Source organism: Empidonax traillii, unplaced genomic scaffold (genome assembly GCF_003031625.1).
Source record: "Empidonax traillii isolate 1590-97213 ecotype Southwest subspecies unplaced genomic scaffold, ASM303162v1 scaffold384:size1533304, whole genome shotgun sequence".
NCBI classification, from domain to species: Eukaryota; Metazoa; Chordata; class Aves; order Passeriformes; family Tyrannidae; genus Empidonax; species Empidonax traillii.
The window spans coordinates 754121-769795 of NW_020955577.1; the positions used below are offsets into that span (position 1 = coordinate 754121).

At 36.8% G+C, this 15675-nt stretch overlaps 1 protein-coding gene across 4 annotated transcripts in view; it reads left to right on the forward strand.

The window, feature by feature from the left end:
• The window catches only part of ANKIB1 (ankyrin repeat and IBR domain containing 1), an 84017-nt gene that overhangs the window by 64845 nt on the left and 3497 nt on the right, over positions 1–15675 (forward strand). Inside the window, exons 9-19 of one of the 4 annotated variants that reach the window (XM_027893223.1) lie at positions 938–1104; positions 4965–5053; positions 5641–5771; positions 7952–8086; positions 8629–8715; positions 8804–8870; positions 9222–9367; positions 9950–10128; positions 10651–10702; positions 13905–14016; positions 15510–15643. In XM_027893223.1, coding sequence (XP_027749024.1) covers positions 938–1104; positions 4965–5053; positions 5641–5771; positions 7952–8086; positions 8629–8715; positions 8804–8870; positions 9222–9367; positions 9950–10128; positions 10651–10702; positions 13905–14016; positions 15510–15643 — 1299 coding nt within the window. The remainder of the gene's footprint in view (positions 1–937; positions 1105–4964; positions 5054–5640; positions 5772–7951; positions 8087–8628; positions 8716–8803; positions 8871–9221; positions 9368–9949; positions 10129–10650; positions 10703–13904; positions 14017–15509; positions 15644–15675) is intronic. The other 3 variants (XM_027893227.1, XM_027893224.1, XM_027893226.1) reach the window with 3 other exon arrangements.

Consider the following 15675-nt stretch of genomic DNA (forward strand, 5'->3'; position numbering starts at 1 on the left):
AAGCAAATACAAACACTGAGTTATCGGCTATCTTACATACCATAATATCAATGTTTGCTGTACCACTGAGAAAGAAAGAAGGATACTTCCATAATATATAACCTAATGCAGTATTAATAAAATCATTTGATCAAACTCATTTTTGTAACAGGTGATATGAAGGTTTTAAGCAGCCAGGGTTGATTGTGTTTGCAACCTGAAATATTTAAGAGTTTTTGGATTATTTTTATTACCGAGAAGCAGTTAATATTCAAAAATAATTTATTGGTACAACTGAATTACTGACATTTCTTCCATCCAGTGCTTGATATGTTTGCTATATATAGGAAGAGGAGGAGTAGGGAAAGCTAGATTTAGTTCTCCTGTTAGTTTGGTTTTTTTTAAGTGGCTAGTGATCAGCCTAAGTTTAAAGCAAAGTAGTGGAAGTTCCTTTTCCTCCTCATTTATTAGGTATAATTTTTACAAAAGAAGACCTGTTACATTAACCAAATAGATTGGAAGTAAAGTCCTGAATTAGTCCAGTTCTGGTCTCAGGGATATTGTTGATGGGATATATTATGGGATTTTTGCTTGATCAGTAAGGTTTTAATTCTTTTCATCTGCAAGAGTCATTCTGTTAATGAGTGTATTGCCAGCACATATATAGTAGAACTTTACTGTAAGTCACATCACAAAGGAATTGACTTGCACAAATTGAATGTTTTGTTTGAAATGTAAGTACGCTGCTTAGTGTAAGTCTGGAGTACTGTTGTTATTGATAAAAAAAGATTTATATATTCCCTTTTATAACTATTTTTAAAAGTCTATCATTGCAGCCACAAGATTGTCCTTATGCTTTTTGGCTTTGTTCCTTTAAAGGAAGATTATGAATACGGATTTATATCAATGATGAAATCTGATCTTATGTAGTCAAGTATTTTCCTTTTTATTTCCACAGGCCTTTGTTGAAAATAATCCTGCTATTAAGTGGTGTCCTATACCAGGATGTGAAAGAGCAGTAAGGCTAACAAGACAAGGATCAAATTCAACAGGATCAGATACTCTTAGCTTCCCTATGCTGAAAGCCCCTGCAGTAGATTGTGGAAAAGGACATCTTTTCTGCTGGTTAGTACTAGCAATTTACCTACATCTCCATAAACTCACAGTCTAGTGAGTTAATTAGTGCAGGAACTGATTAAAAAGTCCCACTTAGCACCAAGAGTGCAACAGAAATTTGTATGGAATAGTATATGACTATACTATCCTCTATCCATTCTCTAAATAACCCCACGTGGACAAATACTTTAGTATTTTGGAACACAGCAAAGGTTTATAATACAATACTCATTATTGGCTATGTCAGATGCTAAACTACAGCATGGAGTGTTGTGATGTTCTGTTCTGAGGAGACAGAGGAGGAGTGGGATACTGGTAGAGGGATTTTTGTGTTTGCTCTGGATAGTTGTAGTATAATTGAAATATGAATTATAGTACAGAAAATTGGCAATTTTTAGCTCTTTCTGAATTTTGGTAGAATCACATCAGAGAAGTTGGAGTTTAAACAGGACCACGAAGGATCATTTACTTCGTACGTAGCTATTCTGTTTGCAGGATCACTCCAATCTTTGTTTCACTTTAGGATCAGCACTTTTTCTGTATGTTAACTTCTATTGAGTTTTTAGATGAATACAAGCTCAAGAAGGAGTAAAAAGTTAGATATTTTTTAAAACACATCACACATTAATGATTTTCAGCACTTCCAAGGAAAGGACAAAACATCATCAATGAAAGTAAAAAAGTTTTGGGATGTCTTTACGAAGTGCAGAGCACAGCCCTGTCATAGTTCCTTGACTTGACAATTCATGACTAATGTAGTGGGACATCTTTTCCCTCTTGGAAAATCTAAAAGGGCCAGCCAAAGTATAGTCACTGAGACAAGCTGAGTAATTCTTGTTTTCATTTTTCATTAAACCATGATGCAAAGACATCCTGAATCATCTGCTTGATTCCAAATATTGTAAGACTCTTAATGAAGGAAGCTTCTGATTTTAGTTCTTTCCCTATGTGAATGAAAGGAAGAAGTAAAAAGAGGAAAATAGACATAGTGAAACAACCACGAAAGTCAGAGAACAGAACTTGATGGGAAGAGGTTATTCACAATGGATGGAGAAATCAGAACCAAAAATAGCTTGTGGAAACAAACCAGAAAATGTTTTTTACCATTGAAAATATAACAAAACTTTGTGCTATTCCGCAAGATAGGTACCATCCTCTCATCCTGGCTTCTGATTACAGACAGAATCAATTTTTCTGTTAACCTGAAGGAGACAGCTCAAGACCATTTAAGTGTCATGTTGACATGGTCTTTTAGACATTGGCAACTTCTGCTTTCTTTACATGGGCTGAATGTACTAACGCCCCAGAATGTTCTCTGGGTGTGAAAATTACCTGAGTGTCTAATTTTTATGATAAATGTTCTTTATATTTTGATGCTTTGAGACACTGCACAAGCAAATACAGGCCTTGAAAAAGACCTCATATTAGCAACAGAATGTCCAGAAGGCCTTTCCAAAGTCTTTTTTCATCCCCAAAAGGGTGAATGAAGAGTTTCAGCAATGGCAAGAAAATTCTGCTAGCAACCAAAGCATCCTGCAGTACTTAAACCCGAACCATTTGCTGAGGACAGCCATACTAGTCTTACAGTACAAAAACTCTGTGCGTGAATGAGTTCCTCTGGAGAAAAAGAAAGTGTATTCTCAGTTCACGGGGTTTTCATCAGTACTGTGTGCTTCGAGGGAGCCTGTTTTGTCTCTTTAAATTTCAGTCAGCACATCCCACAGTTCCATACTTATGTCAGTTCGGCAAGTTTTACCCAGGTAATCTACAGCTTAGACATTGTAATAGCAACTGATACTGCATTTAGTAAGAGATTCTTCAGAATTTATGTATTAGAAAACCAACCCCTAGCTAACCACTTGTTTTTTTTCATATCTATAGCCTTCCTGCTCATAAAAGCAAGAAAATTCTCTGAGTCTATTGAGAAATTGAGGAATTTTCTTCTTTATAATTTACTCATTTTTTCATTACCCAGCAGTAACAACATCTTCAGCAAAATGTAATCTGTTGTGGCAAACACAAAATTCTGTTCCCTTTCAGAAAAATAATTCTGAGCTATTTAAATGTAGCACACATAAAAACTGTGTACAAATCCTCTACCAGTGCATTATCAGATACATTCACTATATTAGAAGACCTTCATGCAGTTTCAGAAGCACAAGGAATTGTAGCAAGCAGACACTTCTGGAAAATAGTCCTAGCAGACAGTGCTCACTTTGTTTGGTACCCTCAGTCCTTGCTCCTTTCATCTGAGATGGAGACAAGGGACAGCGTCTGGTTCTGCAGGATTGACAGCTCTTCAGGTGCACTTGGGAAAACAGTTATTAAGTTGCAACAATGTTTTGCGGTTTTGATTCAAAATTCATTGTATGATATAAGTATTACCATGAGGGGGGAAAACATCCTAGCATGAAAATCATTGTTTTGGGGTGGGCAAATGAAAGAACGTCTATAAGAAGTTGTTCTTGAACACTCTGTTGTGACTATCATATAGATATAGATACAAAGACAAATGTATAGATATAGGTATAAATATAAATATAGATATTACTGCACTTCATTAAAAAGTCACAAATTTGAAAACATCAAAGACACAACTCCCTCCCTTGCCCCCCCATAAAAGATTGACTAATCAGCTTTTAACTTAAAACTGAACTTGTCAAAGTTAAATTTTTGCTAGTTTCAGTCTTTTCTGGTAACGAATTCTATGTGAGAGGGTCTTGGCTCTCTTGAAGTCAATGATCTAAGTGTACTACTGTCCCACAGAAGTGAAAGGTGTCAGCTTTCAACCAGGGCAGAGATGGCCTTGTTATAGACCACTTATCCATCCCAGTACAGTCTTTCTGAGCTAAGGTCTTAAGTCCAAACCAGAGATCCTTGTGCACAGAATTTAAGCTTTTTTGTTAGCAGACTAGCTAGGGGGGAAAAGTTCAAATCTGTTGCCATAGCCTTTTCTTTGTCCCTGCATTCCTGCTTAAGATGTGGACAAGAGCAATCAGAAGAGTATTGATGTAACTTCTGACTCTGCACTGCAGAGAGCAGTTCACCATTAGATCTGCAGAAAACTTGCGTGTGCTCTGATGCAGCTGGTGCCCATCTGAAATTGTTTTGTTTGATGTGGCAGATGTCTGAGACTATTTGCTGCCATTCCAGTAAAAAAAGGAGTAATTACAAATCCAGAGTGCATATTGGCACATCTACAGTGAAGCACTATCTGGAAGCCATATATCTGCCACTGTGTAGTACTGATGGCCATCCTTAAAGCTCATATTAACTTCAGGAGAAGCTCAAGAGATTCAGTGCTCCAGTGTGTCCATGTAAATAAGTTAAAGCCCCCATTTAAGAGTCTGGTGGAAAGAGTAAGAATCTGTAAATACTTCATGCTGGCTTGATCTTGTTCTAGACAAGAAGCTTGAATCTAGTTAAGGCTTAGTTATAACAACTGAACAGATTCAAGTAATTCTACATGAGGTGTATTTCAGCTACAGGAAACTACTTACTTTTGGATAAACTCTGTATTCTGGTTTATCTTTATCCCAGAAATGATACTAGCACTTTTGTGGCACTAAAATAGTACCCAGGTATAAAACTACAAGCCAGCTGATTTATTTCAGATTGTAATTTTAAGAAGCTTCTTTCCTTTCCTGTCTCATTTAAGTTCTTTATTAATAATGGTCATCTATGCTTATGAGCAAGTAGTCTAAGAGTATTTTAAAATAATGTTATTTGGATGGCTTTTATCTTCCTGACTCAATTAAAGCTTAAGCATGTCTTGGTAAGTTTCCTTTTTTTTTTGAGCTTGAATCAATTTTAACTTTAATTCTCAGTCTCTTAGTTATAAATAACTGTGTATAAACCTTTGTTTTCAGGGAATGTCTTGGTGAAGCACATGAACCCTGTGATTGCCAAACTTGGAAGGACTGGCTACAGAAAATATCTGAAATGAAACCAGAAGAACGTAAGAGCCATGTGGGGCTGGGGAGGGGGGGAGCTGGTGTTTCGCCACTGTTTTGAACTTTTGCATTTAGAGGGATTTCTTTTTCAGTTGCATTAAGTAAAAACTCATACACTGGCTGAAAAATAGTAAAAGGGGAAGAAAATTATTCCCCTCTATGAGGGGCTGCTTCACTCTTTAACAGCAGCGCTGTGGTAGACTGTTCTTTGTAAAACATTCCTCCCCATAAATACACGTGTGGTTCAGTCAGGGCATATAAAACTCCTTTCCCTTTCTTTTAAAGCCTTGTTTCTTTAATTAATTGATTTACTCTTGAATATTAGTTTATTTATTCTGTCTAATTCTTTTAGCCCAGTCTACTCTTCTGTTTGAGTAGTGTTCCATGCAGTTTTTTGTGTGCTATAAAACTAATTTAAGCCAACAGGTGATAATAATAGTAAGGTTGAGGGTGAACTGCAAGGGAGTTGTAGGAAATGGCTTAATGATAAATAACATTTACTAAAAACATTAATGCATTAATAATTACACAAGTACAATTTCAACCTCTCTGTTTTTGCATGCACCACATCCTCCTGTCACCCCCCCAAAAGTTGTGGGAGTGAGCGAGGCCTATGAGGATGCTGCCAACTGCCTGTGGTTATTAACCAACTCCAAACCCTGCGCCAACTGCAAGTCTCCAATTCAGAAGAATGAGGGCTGCAACCACATGCAGTGTGCAAAGGTAAGAGAGACCCATCATACCATCTGTTGTGGAACCGTCATTCAGGTTTGTATGTCCTGTACACAATTTAGGGGCACAGAGGTCCAAAACCTCTGAAGTGTCATGCCTGAGATCTAATGGAACCTGTTGCAAGAATTAGATAATTAGCAAATGTTTAATATTTAGTGATATCTGTTTGGCTGGCAGGTGAACATTGCAATAACTGAAATTTCATAAACGCTTAAGGGCAATACAGTTTGAAACTTAAGGAAACAGAAATAATTGATGGTTTAATCGTCATTAATAATGTAGAAGAGAAAGAACAGTTTTAGTTTGCAGAAGATGTTAACATTTTAAGGAAGGGTAAGCTCTAATGAAGGTTTTGCCTTACTGTATTTTTCTTTTGCATTATTTCTCTAACATGGCAACAAAGCAGAGAAGTTTAGGTGGAAAACTGTAAACAGGAATTAATCAGCAGGAATGAAAAGACAGCCAAAAGTAATTCCAAGGGAAATGTATTGGTGACAACAGCCAGAAAATTAGTCATGAGTTTGCTACCAAAATAGAAAAAAAATATTTTTGCTATGAGTTTAGTATCATTTGAGAAGGCTTGTTTTCTCAAATTAGCTAAAAACAGCATATTTAGAATACTGTTTCTTTATATCAGATCTTACATAACTACAAATACTACCTCTTGGAGGACCATCATTAAGAATAAGAAAGTAGCACACACTTGACATAATTGGCCTACAATGAAAAGCTAACAGATTTAGAAAGTAATTCTCTTTATTTTTCTGAAATGCAAGTCTCTCTCCATTGCTATACATATCCCATTTTCTTTATATTATCACATATTCTCTCTTTTTCTGTGATATGAATTGAAGGTTGGGACTGTTTTTGATGTCATTGACAGCAGAGAACAAATTCTCTTCCACTTTGGTTTATGCCAAGTTTGCTGATTTGGGGGTTTTTTTGAGTTTGTTTCTTGAAATGATTTTTAGAAGAACTCATAAATTCCATAGTGCTTAAAACTGTACGTTTGTTGCAGCTGAACTCATCTCAGTTAAGCAAAGTATGGCTTCAGGCTGGAGATGACTTTGGCCATTAAACACTGTTAAATATAGATAATTTAATTCTGTACCATTCTGAGGCACTGGCTGACAGTCACAGTTGTCTTTTCTCCTTTGGTGCTATACCTTATAAACAGCTTAAAGTGTCCTTAAAACAGTCAGATTCCTTTTGTCACGGAGAAATCTCTTCAAACAGCAGCTGCCTCCCCTCAGCCCAGTGAGGAAGGAGAAGAAGGGTGTCCTTAAGCCCATTGCAGGGCTCAGACATGAGGTATAGTGGTCACCACGCTTGTTGCTTCCTCTGCTGAAGTAACGATCTGTGATGGAGCTTCTGCTTTTGCTGCAGGCAGATCTGCTCACATCTACTAGGTGATGGGCTACGGCTGCCTCTTAGCAGCTGGCATGTACCTTGGTGTACAGGAGGATACTCCTTACTCATAAAATCATGTTTCTGTACTTAAGCAGACGTCTTCTTACTGTTTTATGAGCCCAGTTTCTCACAAGGCAAGGCTTAGGCAGTCCTGCTCTCTCATGACCCCACCTGTAGTTGTTTTTTAACCTTCCGGGTACTTTGAACCAGATTTGAAGGAACAGGAGGGGGTTCATAGATAATAAATTTGCTGCAAGTTTCATGAAACTTGGTAGCTCTTTGGTGCAGAGATTTAATTGTACTGCCACCAAGAGAGAGGCTGAAATACCTACCCAGCAGTTACCTGCTCAGCAATTACCCGTTCTGTTTGGCTCAGGCCCTGGCCAGACAGCAGGTGGGACATGAACAGTTTCTGTGTTGTTTAAAAAAATGGGACTTTTTTTTTTTTTTTTTTTTTTTACAATAACAAAACCCCAGGCCTGATCAGTTGTATTTACCATTTGATTTAGTTCATCCACTTAAAACTGAACAAGTAGATCCAATACAATTCTGTAATTCAAGGAACAGAAATGATGACTTATATGATCTGATAAATGGATCTCCTTAGTTAGTAAAATAGGAAGGAGACTCCCCAAAAATTTTTTACTGCTTAGAATGATGTAATTCAGTCGCTCGTGGATGAATAATGATGCCTAACTGCAAATCGAAAATGTTTCAGCTTCTTTTTTTCTTTTTTTTCCTTTTTTTTTTTGTTTCTGAAGTGCAAATATGACTTTTGCTGGATATGCTTAGAAGAATGGAAGAAGCACAGCTCTTCCACTGGAGGCTACTACAGATGCACACGCTATGAGGTTATTCAGCACGTAGAGGAGCAGTCCAAGGAGATGACTGTGGAGGTAACAAATGAATATGTGTGTTTGTAAAATACCTCTAAGGCTGCAGTTCTCCATTTAGGATAAGTTTAATTAAAATTCTTCCAAAACCAAGTTCCAAATGGAAAAATATAACCTTAAATATATCAAAGAGACAGAAAGAAAGCACTACTTATTTGTGGATAGAAACATAAGATTTTTGACTTTGGTAATAATCACTGGTGACTTTGCTCAAGACATTTTACTTGTCTGTGCCATCGTTTCCTTTTGTGAAATGAGCATGCTGATCCTGTAATTAGCTGCTGTGCACTACAGAAGACATGCCTTAATTTTGGCATTTGGAAAGTCACTTTAAATAGCAGGCACTCACAGTGTATCAATTCTTTGGCTACAGTATTTGCAGACTTGTGAATTTCACAAACTACTTTTGTCTCTTTACTTATGTGGCACTATCAGCATTACATACAATACTTTATGTAGAAAAGAAAAAGCTGGTTATTTAATTATATCTAATGGTGATTGCTGTATTAATTCATAAGATTTATTTTGGTTTATTTTGTTTCCAGGCTGAAAAGAAGCATAGAAGATTTCAAGAGCTTGATAGGTTTATGCACTATTATACAAGATTCAAGAACCATGAACTTAGCTACCAGGTGGGGGTCAGGCCATTTTTACTCATTTTTTGTTTTATTAATCAAAAAATAATTATCTTATTGTATTTTATTTATTTTCTTTTACTAGTTAGAACAGCGCCTTCTAAAAACAGCCAAAGAGAAGATGGAGCAGTTGAGTAGAGCTCTCAGTGGAAGTAAGTATTTGCTATGATCTATGAATTTGATTTGAAATCACATGTGATTGGCAAAACCTTTCTTTTTTGGATAGAGCTCACATCGGTCTGCTGTGTGATCCCTTCAGTACTAGAACTCTTAAGTGCTGAATGAAAGCTAAATGTACAGTAAATCTTACCTATTCCAAAGACTCAAGGAGACAATAACATTAGTAAGAAATTAATGTTCTGTACTTACCTCTTTTAGTAAGAACACTGTGCAGCCATCAAGAACCTGCTGCTGTTTACTCGCAAAATATTTACCTGATATGCACAAGAGTAATGCTGACATCAGCAGGAAAATATTTTCACAATGTTTGTTTCATATTGCAGCTGAAGGAGGCTGTCCTGATACCACATTCATTGAAGATGCAGTGCAAGAACTTCTAAAAACTCGCCGCATTCTTAAGTGTTCTTATCCATATGGATTCTTCTTGGAGCCTAAAAGCACAAAGAAAGAAATATTTGAACTTATGCAGGTATTACATGGATATATTTTGCTTTTCTAATGGTACTGCATTTTTCTTTAGTATTAGTTTTCAGTATATTTTTGCCATTTTTTATACCTGTTTTGTATTTGTAACCAAGTTTGGAAAAGTAGCACATTTTTTTACAACACTTGCTGCAAAAGGAAGGGAATAAAGACAGATAGAAGGAGAAAAAAAATTCTGTTAATCTGCTTTCTCAGGGTAACATTTTAGCTTCAGCCTTCATCTCCTTCTCTAGATCCTCTATCCTATCTTTCCCTACTGATGTATCTTTACATCTGGGGAAGGAAAAGTGGGGGACTACCTGAGACTTCTGCCTCTTTTCCTTTCCCTTAGGTCCCTTGAAGATGTTCAATATGTCTGAGTGCAGGGAAATGCTGCTCCAAGGTGTAGGACAGCACGTAGGTCAGTAACAGAGGAGGCTAGAGGGCAGACATTTCAGGTTATTTTGGTATTGCAAAAGGTATTTTCAGGAAAACGGATATGACTCCTCTCAGTATATAAAGCAAAGAGCTCTGCCTGAGTCACATTTTACTGTAAAACTATTTTATTCTGTATTATTAACTATTGCAGACAGACCTAGAAATGGTCACCGAAGACCTTGCACAGAAAGTGAACAGGCCTTACCTTCGGACCCCTCGCCATAAAATCATCCGCGCAGCTTGTCTTGTGCAGCAGAAGCGGCAAGAATTCCTGGCCTCTGTGGCCCGTGGTGTTGCTCCTGCAGACTCTCCAGAAGCACCCAGGCGCAGGTAATCCACATAAAACACTGCACAAGTCAATAAAAGTTCATTTGATAGCTGCCAAAGTGGGTGAATCCACTGTTGTTCTTTGACTATGGGGTAGATGCTAAATGTGGTGGTGATATTTGTTGGACATTTGATCCTTATGGAATTACAGCCTTTAGGGAAAAATGTATTTGAGGATCACTGCTCTGCTGTTGCAACCTAAATTGCTTCCCCATTTGTGGTATATTAATGTTTAGATTAGGCTTCCATTTCAGTTTTTTTTATCAAGATTGCCACTAAATGCCTGGTACACTTCAAAAATCTCTTAAGTATTTGCTGAAAATATCAGGTGCTTCTGTCATAGTCAAAAATTAATTAGTAAGGCTTTCTAAATTAATTTTGAGGCAAGAATTAAAGGCGAAGACTTGTTAAGTTTAGAGAGTTACAGTTGCACTAGTTTTTAGATTTTGATAGGTTTTGAAGCTCTGGAGGTTGTTCATGTTTGTTCTACTTCTAAACTCGATGGCATGTCTTTCCATTTTATAGCTTTGCTGGTGGAACATGGGATTGGGAATATTTAGGATTTGCATCCCCCGAGGTAAACTATTTCCTTTTAATTTTTTTGACTTAGTTCTGCATATTCTAGAAACACAGGTATGATCTCAATCTGCATGAAGAGCTTCTTTATTTTGAGTCAAAGCTTTTCAAGTTGGTTAAGCTTTCATTTCATTTATTTCACAATAGAAGGAAATATATTCATAGCTAATCGTGCAGTGACTCTAAGCAATGCCTCTATATGATATAATTATTTAAGGGGGCATTAGAGAAGCTATTTTGTGTTCATCATTTCCCAAGCACATAACCAGTTTTATAATTGAATATAAACTGGTGTCTGTGTGCTGTAGAACCTAAAGTAATAAGTATATGAAATAGTCTAGATTACTTTTGAATGCAACATCAGTCCAGCAGAATTTGACACAAAGCATAGGAAATTTCCATCCTTCTGTCCCAATCCAAGAAAAACATGCAGTCATACACCTAAATATTGTTAACTATTTCATATGTTTATTTTTTGTTGTTATGTATTGAAGCAGGATGGAAATTGCATACTCAAATGACATTAACTTCTGCTACTTAACCAAGAATGAAAGTTATAATTTTTAAATGAATATTCTATTATCTGAATATGGGAAAGAGTAAGTAGTTTTTGAGACTCTGCCCTAAAATATGAGAAGCTTCCTATAAAGCTTTCCTTTATCAAGTTAATTGTTATTAGATGTTTTGAGAACATTAGATTAAAGCATTCAGTCAGGAAGGAAACTTCATTTCAACATTTCCTTGGTGCTGTTTTCTTTCTAGCTAGTTTTAAGCATCCTAGAAAACTCCATGTACTTTCTCTATATATTTCCTTTACTATTGCTGCTAGTGAGCATCACGCTGCTGAGAAAATGGCTCGCTTCTCTACAAAAGATCAGCTTGCTTCTCCTGTCCAGTTCCTTTAGTTTGTTCTTTGGAAATAATACCACATTTGATAGTGTCAGATTCATTATGATGTTACTGTATCGTCAGTGGAACTGGTTATGAGAAAAAGCTGGTAAGAAATGTGCTGATAAGCTGTTTAGCAGTAGGTGCCATTGCAGCCGTGCTTAGAGGATTGCTTATGAGTTTTTATGATTTGGCTAAATGTGGCACCGCGTGATGCAAGTTGGTTTCTTTGCTATGTAGCTATCACAAATACTTGCAACCACCTATACTAAAGGAATTTTGTAGAATTAGTAATGGTCATCTTTATTTTATGCATTTTACTACAAAATGTTTTACACAGTGCTGTACTTTTACTGAAAAGCAGTAGAATGACTGTGGATAGCAGATTATTACAGAAAACAAAATCTTACTGGTTTTAGCCAGGAATGCTGGTTGTTGTAGAACGCTGTGTGAAACCAAGATATTCCTACCCAACACAATTAAAACTCCTTTTGCTCACATGTAGAAAATTGTTCCATGTAATTTCATACTTAGTAATTAAGATCTTTTTCTAAAGGTTAATAAGCAACCCAAAGTTAAATGGCTCTTAGTAAAATCTATTACTTTATTGCAAACAAATGACAGATAAGATCTGATATGATTAATAAATCTTAGTGTTCAGCAATCGCTTCCCATTATTACTTTCCCGATTCATAATGCTATAGTTATGGATTTTTAAAATAATTCAGTTATACTATTCTATATCAAGGTTTGATTTTGTGTTATTTGGGGCACTGCCTTCCATTTAGAAAAGCTCTGAGCTTGCTAAGAGCTGGAAGGATATTTTAGAGAAGAATCACTTCATTTTTACCCTATTCTTTATAGTGTTCCATGGACTAACAAGCATATACTGCTAACCACAGTTGAAGACAGTATTGGGCTAAATGGACCTTTTGTCCAGCCCAGTAAGGCTGTTTCTATGTTCTTACAATTTTCATGGATCTTGTTACATAGATAAAAATCTGCCCAAGCTGATGATTTTGTGACTATCCGTTTTGGTTTGTATACATCACTATGAATAAGAACTTGGTCCGAGACAGTTCATGGAAAGAAAACATACTCTCATAATATCACCTACACATTGTGTAAGAGAAATTATATTTCTGGATTTAAGTTTTAGTACTTTATATGTTGAGATATTCTATGATGAAGAGTAAATGTAAGAAAGGAAAAGTAATGGCACTGTTATCTTTCCCAGTTCATTTGGCTAAATGAAGCCTTTGGATTACAGATTTCCCAACTTGGGGCTCAGGGAAATAAAAAGCAGTATTCTTTTCTGAAGAGAAGGGCTAGTACTGTGTGTATATTTTTCTTGCCTTGTGTAAATGAATAACTGCAATTAATAAAAAACCTTACCTACGCAGTCAGGTTTGGTGTCAATTGTACAAACCAAAAGCATATCTGGAAATTTGCCCTCAAGCATAAAATTAATTTCCTAATATTAGGAAAGGTATGGAAGTCAAAACATTTATTTCCAAGTATTAAGATAATTAACCCTTGGGATGTTAGCTTGATGTGGTCAAGACTGAGTCTTTTCCATAAATGTTATATAAACTGGTTTTGGTAAATACACATGAGAAAATACAGGCTGTAGGAGTTTATACCCATGGGGTATGGCTCATTAGCAGCTTAGGTTAGGCAAAAATAGAGGAGATTTGTAATTCATGGAATAAAAACCCATCAAAGACAGCTCAGTAGAAGAGTATCAGCTGCGGCTTAAGAAGTTCCTGATCCATAGTGTCCTGGAGGCTAGGAAAAGTATATTAAGTCCTGATGTACGTCTGCCAGATTTCAATAGTCTATCAAAAGTTATTTTCTACTGGGAATTGTTGGCACCAGAGATTGTGAGATAATCAATTGGTCTAATTCACATTAATTGTTTTTATGTTCCAAAATCACTAGGTATACATTTATTAAAGAGTGTGTCAGTGTGTGTGTATATATAAAGTTTGGCATCAAAGCTTGTAAACAAAAAATGTGTACTTAATGGAATTCTTAAAAAAGGAGATTGCAAGTATTAAAATGTTGGTAATACATCAAGTATTTTTCTTTGCAAATTCAATATTTTACAGCTAGGATTACCTTGGATTTTTTTGTTGTTGTTGTTGTCTATGTTAAGCGTTGCATGATGCAACTTGCAGTTCATTTTTCTGGAAGCAGGTGATTTTATAATAAATATATAAAATCACACATTTTTTTATAAAAATGTGGTGCTTGTAACTCAGAAAAATAGTACTGCATGCTGCCCTGTGTTTTGTAACCTTTGGTTTATGCAGGAATATGCTGAATTTCAGTATCGGAGGAGGCACAGACAGCGTCGACGTGGAGACATGCACAGTCTGCTGAGTAATACTCCAGACCCCGATGACCCCAGTGAGAGTACGTTAGGTATGAACCTGCCCGGGGCTGGGTTTTTTCTCTTCCTGACTCAGAAATTGCTAGAAGTGACCACAATATTTGCTCTTCTGTGGCTATAATTTAAAGATGTTTCAAATACATTGCTGTATTTTCCAGAATACATAAAGGCTTATCTCTGTTAGAAGTGTTGTTGACTTCATTGTGGCTGCTCCTCTTCTTAAAGAGAAATGCATTGATCTTCCCACTAACAACTCCTCAGCTGTTTAGTGCAGGTTTGCTTTCCTGAAGAAATTCTGAAGGGCACTCTTATATATACGAGCTCTTTTACACCAACTGAAAGGACCGGTTGTGCATAGAGTGTAGAAGGTTCCCCTGCTACAGGCCTGTGGAAGATTGTCATAAGGCTATGTTTCAAAGTCCTGCTCAGGGACTGTATTGGCAAAGGCAGACAGGATACAAATTGCCCTGGGCTGTGACTTCCAGCATTCTGCTCTTCTGGTAGCACAATCCCTTAAGGTCACTGTAACTGAGGCTGTCTGGGCTGCCTCAGTTCCACCAGGACCTTAGCAAAGGTAAAAAATAGCTTGAATCCAAATCATACTGTGACACTGTTTCTGCAGAGTTGCCAGTCTATGTGCCCTAAGCCATTCTGCACAAACGCTCATTGCTGTGTCTCATGAACTAAAGACCTATACTTAGCTTGTTCTTTAAAACCAAAAGGAGAAATCCTTTAGTGAAGGGAAAGAATCAAATGCTTTGGTTCTTCCATATTACAAATAACATGCAAAACCACCTTGTTAGTTTGAGGACCAGAATTTGACTGAACACTTGGATGTGGTAGTGATGACCAGTGCAATGTTAAAGCATGCAAGAGAGCATTAGTTTGTCTCAGTCTGTTTTATTTTGAGTTGAAAATTCCATTTTCCAAAGTCAAAAGAGCTACGTTTATTTTTATTACTTTGATTTTTTGTTGGTTGTTTTAAGAAAACAGCAATGTCAGTAATTAAGTTTACACTAATGACTCTAGTCTTAATTATGCTGCAATGTTATGGTAAAAATTACTGTAATATTAACATTACAGCTGAGGTTTTGTATTTGAAAGAACAGAGAAATGGGCAAATGCTTGTAATCCACCTGTAAATGCATCCTGTATTGTGTCCATGTGCAGTATTTTTCAGGGCTTTCCATAAATCGTGTCTGTGCCTTAGAAGCACTTTACCCCTTCTGCCAACAGGTTCATGCTCCTGATGGCATAAGCCATGCTTTCAAAGAGGAGAAGAAGGGCATTGCGAATAGAAAGGCACAAATGAGCCAGGCAGTCAGTGGGAAACAGTGGGACTGGTGTTTTACCACTGTGTCAGAGTTGGTGTGGAAGGAGTGGTTTGGATTGTTTCTTTCAGAGTGAATAAAGGAGTAAAATTACACAATTGGCATCCAAAAGGAAGAGATTCTGTAAGTAGATAATAGTGGAGAAGGTTTCCTCACTGGTTCTTCAACCATTTTTGTTTCAATTGCCCAAACAGACACTCAGGAAGGTGGCAGTAGTAGAAGACATGGCACCTCCATGGTGAGTTCAGCTTCTATGGGTATTCTGCACAGCTCTTCGCTTCATGACTATACCCCTGTCAGTCGCTCTGAAAACCAGGATTCTCTTCAGGTATCTCTCCTAACCTCTTTTCCATTCTCTCT